The sequence below is a fragment of the Sphaeroforma arctica genome (genome assembly GCF_001186125.1).
Source record: "Sphaeroforma arctica JP610 unplaced genomic scaffold supercont1.481, whole genome shotgun sequence".
In the NCBI taxonomy this organism is placed as follows: Eukaryota; class Ichthyosporea; order Ichthyophonida; genus Sphaeroforma; species Sphaeroforma arctica.
This window is the reverse complement of record NW_014040077.1, coordinates 28,816-33,666: the sequence shown is the minus strand read 5'-3', so window position 1 is coordinate 33,666 and position 4,851 is coordinate 28,816. Positions and strand designations below refer to the sequence as shown.

The 4,851-nt window shown below is 42.2% G+C and overlaps 1 protein-coding gene across 1 annotated transcript; it reads left to right on the top strand.

The window, feature by feature from the left end:
* Window positions 1–3,026: 3,026 nt before the first annotated feature.
* SARC_06634 (hypothetical protein) lies at window positions 3,027–3,830 on the top strand (the record flags this gene model as incomplete). Its single annotated transcript, XM_014299447.1, has 2 exons — window positions 3,027–3,173; window positions 3,591–3,830. 2 exons carry the CDS (start codon window positions 3,027–3,029, stop codon window positions 3,828–3,830), a joined length of 387 nt encoding a protein of 128 aa, XP_014154922.1.
* Window positions 3,831–4,851: the final 1,021 nt, after the last annotated feature.

Below are 4,851 nucleotides of genomic sequence, written 5' to 3'. Positions count from 1 at the left end.
GTACTATTAAGAGTACATTTAGGAGACTTAAGTTCCTCGTACTATTAAGAGTACATTTAGGAGACTTAAGTTCCTCGTACTATTAAGAGTACGTTTATAATTTGCGTACTGCTTAAGAGTACGTTTATACATAAGAGTCTAATGTGGAGGCTCGGCTTATTACATTGATATGTTTGCTGCTCATCATAATGCGCAACTGCCACGATACCGGACTCTGGAACATCCAGATGGCATGCGTTTCAAATCAACTTAACAGACGAGAACACATGGGCGAATTCACAGTGGTTGTTGATACTACAGTTGCTAAATTATGTACTATATAAGATGCTACCAGCACGCTGTGTTGTTCCCTAAGACATTCAGATAAATGGCGCCCACAGTTGACATAGATGTTACAATGTGAGCCTATATATGTGGATAGAGAGATAGATACTGTCCTCTACCAGGGTACCCGTGCAGTCCAAAATTCGCCTTGGCGACATACAATTATATGTCGAATAGGACTAGTTGGAACATCCAAATGGACACAATTGGAGACCTTCAAACGTTAGGTTGAAGAATGCAGGATTCCACTCTTGATACCTAAGTCTCGATGAGAGGCTGCGACAACACACGCACCTGCAGTATGCGTCACTGAGGTACAATCTGATCCTACAGAATCAAAGAGGAACTCAACACTAGCAAAAGTATCCTACAAGAAGATATGTTCTGACAGAGCAACTGCATACGAAGCCGAGACAAAATTACTTCAGCAGTTGATGAACGATTTTCCAGATGTATACGATCATGTAACTCAACTAATGGACAGGGCGAACATTGGTAGAATTCACACGGCCGATCTTTCAGGCGAAATTGGACCAGACGAGTCTTCAAGTCCAAGTGATGTAGTAGTGGAATCATCACCTCCAGACTTTGATATAGCAAGTTCACCGGAAGAAGATATTCTGAAGTGGCTAAGGCAGATTCATGCGCTTAAACACATGGATAAGGTTAGGACTGAGAAAGATTGTAAAAGGTACGGCAAAGCTTAAGCAATATATATCTCAGGTGTATCACGAATGCAACGACTGCAAAGTTAATCGAATCAAGCGCTACGGGTAGGCACAATTGCAAAGCGTATCAGAAGAGGAGCAATGGCGCAGGGTTGTCATTGATTTGGTTGAGCTATCCACGTCCGAACACATGAAAGATAAGTATGTCTGTCAGTGTTTGATGTTGCTTCAAAATAGAATGTACTATTATATCTGAAAGACAAATCAATACAAACTGCGGCTGAGTGCATATATAAATGTTTCGCAGATTTCGACTGGCCAGCTACTGTATGTATCGACCCGACAACGGTAGTGAGTTACAGGAGACGTCATGACAACACTATTACTTGTTGCGGGATCATGCCAAAAGATGGGTGTACTATATAAGCATCAGACACAAGGTGCAATCGAGGTACGCACAGAAAGATGAAGAAGTTCATGTGTGGAGCGTTACTAGACGATTGTGACATGTACTCAATTAACTGGGTACAAACACAAATGAACGAGACACCGGATACAGTCACTGATAGAACACCCGCTCACTATTTCAGAGGCCGTTATAGTGAACTACTAGTACTTTTCAACAAGAATTCTCAGGAAGATCATGTGCTACCATGGTTAGAGAAGATACGTCGTACCAGAGATTTTGTCTTTCCTAGCTTGAGAGAGATGAAGGATATCGCACTCAAGAAAAGATACAAGCGATGAAATGATTCGAAGAAGATAGTCGAGTTTGAGGTGGGCGATATAGTCATCATCATGGCTCGCAACTCCGATACAACTGTGCATACAGCTGAATACATTAGACCATTCAAGATTTCAGTGGCCAATAAGAAGAGCGGAACTTACGAAGTTAACTTTGGTGATGGTTCAAGTGCTCTTAATATCGGATCACAAGTTTAAAAGATCATGGAATGTATGTGCCTCCTAAAGGCACTAAGAAATGTCCCATCCACTATCAGGGACCTCAAGGACCTAAACCGAAACGTAATAGAGTAACCGAGTAACTTATAAAGTCTAAGTATACTTTGTCTAAGAAAATATAATACAAGCATTGCACAGAGGCCATTGTGTGATCGAGACCCGTTTCTTCTTTTTGCTTATACAATTCAAGTGAGTTTTTTGTCTATGTGCTTCAAATCATATTTGTGAGTGGTCGCAGGGTGCAAGGGTCGTAGGCGTAAGTTTAGCGGACGCAGGCGTAAGCGTCCAATATAGCAGTCGCAGACATAAGCGTCAGACAGTGGTCGCAAGTTTAAGTCGCAATTTTAACACGTTAGACTAGAGCGTCAGACTTAATGGTTGCAAAACCAAAAGTCAGACTTAGTGGTCGCAGTCTTAACTCATCTCACAGTTGTTGCCGTTAGGTTGGCTAGTAGAGCTTAGTTGTAGTAATCTCAAGGGTGCACATCGTTTACTGTGCTAGCCTCGCTAGAACCAGTGTACAAAAGGGTCGACACCTAGGTTGGTTCGCTAGTCTTACAAGAGTATCAGAGAATGACATGTGAGTGTTCTACTCCTAGTTGTGCTATGTCCATGTGTATGACTGCACAGGTCAATCGAGTGGACACAAACCGTTTGCTGAACATCACCCACCTGCCGTGAAGAATATTTTGGATGTACGATATTTCAAAATTTTAATATACATACGTATACACCCACCACAACATTTATGCCCTGCATATTTTCCAGTCGTTTGAAAATCGACTCAAATTCCCAAAGCCACCCTCTACAAGTCAAAGCCAAAGTCGCACCGCGGCACTCACCGCACTGGGCCACTGATACTGAGACTGTGACAGGCGGCAGAGCAGACAGGCCGGCTCCTTCTTTTTTTCCTTTGTTTTGTTTTTGCATAGCCTCCATTAGATAAAGTCAGTTGAGATCTAAGCCTCAAGACCGTCGGAAATTAGGACCACGTTTTCATCAAAATATTTTTATGTTCAAAAACACACACAATTTACACACACACACACGAGGACTAAAGCCCTTAAGACTATGGCTGTTAAGCGTCCCGTTAAGACTACGGCTGTTAAGCGTCCCGTTAAGACTACGGCAGTTAAGCGTCCCGTTAAGACTACGGCTGTTAAGCGTCCCGCTCTCGCCTCCCTCCAAGTTAAGCGCCCCTCTCTCGCCTCCCTCCAAGTAGGCGCCCCACGCTATAATAAGTTTACCCAATACGCGTTCAACTCAGACTAAAAAATAAAATACTTGCACGTAATATTTTATTCATAACGGACATAAATCACATACTGCCATAGTAATCTCTAATAATTTATGCTACATAACCAACATATAGCGCATATATCGCATACTGCCATACCAACACATGCTACATCATATGCTACATAACCAGCAAATTTCACTTACTGCCATATCAACATATGCACCATATAATATTTATCACGCAATGTCAATCAATTGCATGACTGTAGTGAAATAGGGTATATATAATAACTAGTGCAACAGGATCATCATTCATATTTGACTTGTGTAATACAGTATACTTGAAGTTTGTACGATGGCTAGTAAGCTGGCTACACCACTAAACCGAAAGTAAAGGGTAGAACTGTCGATGTTGACGCAACACCCACGAGAATAACCCCAAAACGAGAAGCGAAGTCCAATAATCCGTACTGTATAAAGTATGAAAAGGATCAAGCCGCAGACGGTGAGGATAGCAGCAATCGTAAACGAAAGTTGTCTGGCCACAACAGCGACCGACCAACCAAAACTCTTGACCCTGGAGGTAAGGAACCCAAAGGTAAGGAGGAAAAGCAAAAGCCACAAGGGTTTGCCTAACATACGCTTTGAACAGTTGACTCATGCGCACGAGCATGAGATAAAGACAGGTACCCTATTTTTACTACCCGATAAGAAGCTGTACCGTGTTCAGAATGTGGTGGGGGATGGCAATTGTCTTCCAAGAGCTGGTGCGAGCATCCCCATATGGTACTCAGGCAAAACGTGGCGACGTGTGACAACGATCTATTGTTGGAGTATGCACAGAATCTATTCTTTTCCACCGATCGTGACTGGAAGGCAGCCCTTGCAAAATGGAGGTCTGCTATGGTTAAGTCTGGCACCTGGATGAATGATTTTGTGTTTCTTAGCCATTTTTATTATGTATAGCATTGATATCTGTACGTGGCGTGTGAGATATAATAGTAAAGTGTAAAGTGAAAGTGACAACATCTAGATACTTAACTTGGAATTTGACGTCCAGAAGTTTTGGGCAATTGGCATATTCTGACGAGGTTAGAGGTCACGTGGATGCCTGCATCGCAGCTGATAGGATTCATATCAACATCTACTATCGGCCCCATCTTCACTTCATGTATCTGGAGATGCTTGACAGTTTGTCGCCGCCGAAAGAACCAGCTTGGACGTGTATTGAGTGTTATATATATATATATATATATTGTATACTTGCATATATATGTATGTTGTACTGTTGCCTTATGCGTCCCACTCTCGCCTCCCGCTAGATAAGCTTTCCACTCTCTCCTCCCGCTAGATAAACGTCCCACTCTCGCCTCTCGCTGGCTCAAACAGTAATTAGCGCACCGTTGCGCACAGGTTCATGCGTAGATGCAACTTTATGTACACGGATAAGCACGCGAGCATAGTCACGGATTGTACATACATCTCAAAAATATACCTCTAAATGTTAAGAGAAGTTATTTTTTGAATGCAATGCATGCGTATTTTAGACTGTACGCACTAGTGCATGCCTTCGTGCACAAATGAATGATTTGAGCGCGAATCTTATTACTGTAGTGAGGCATTACCATATATTCATATATATATATATATATATATA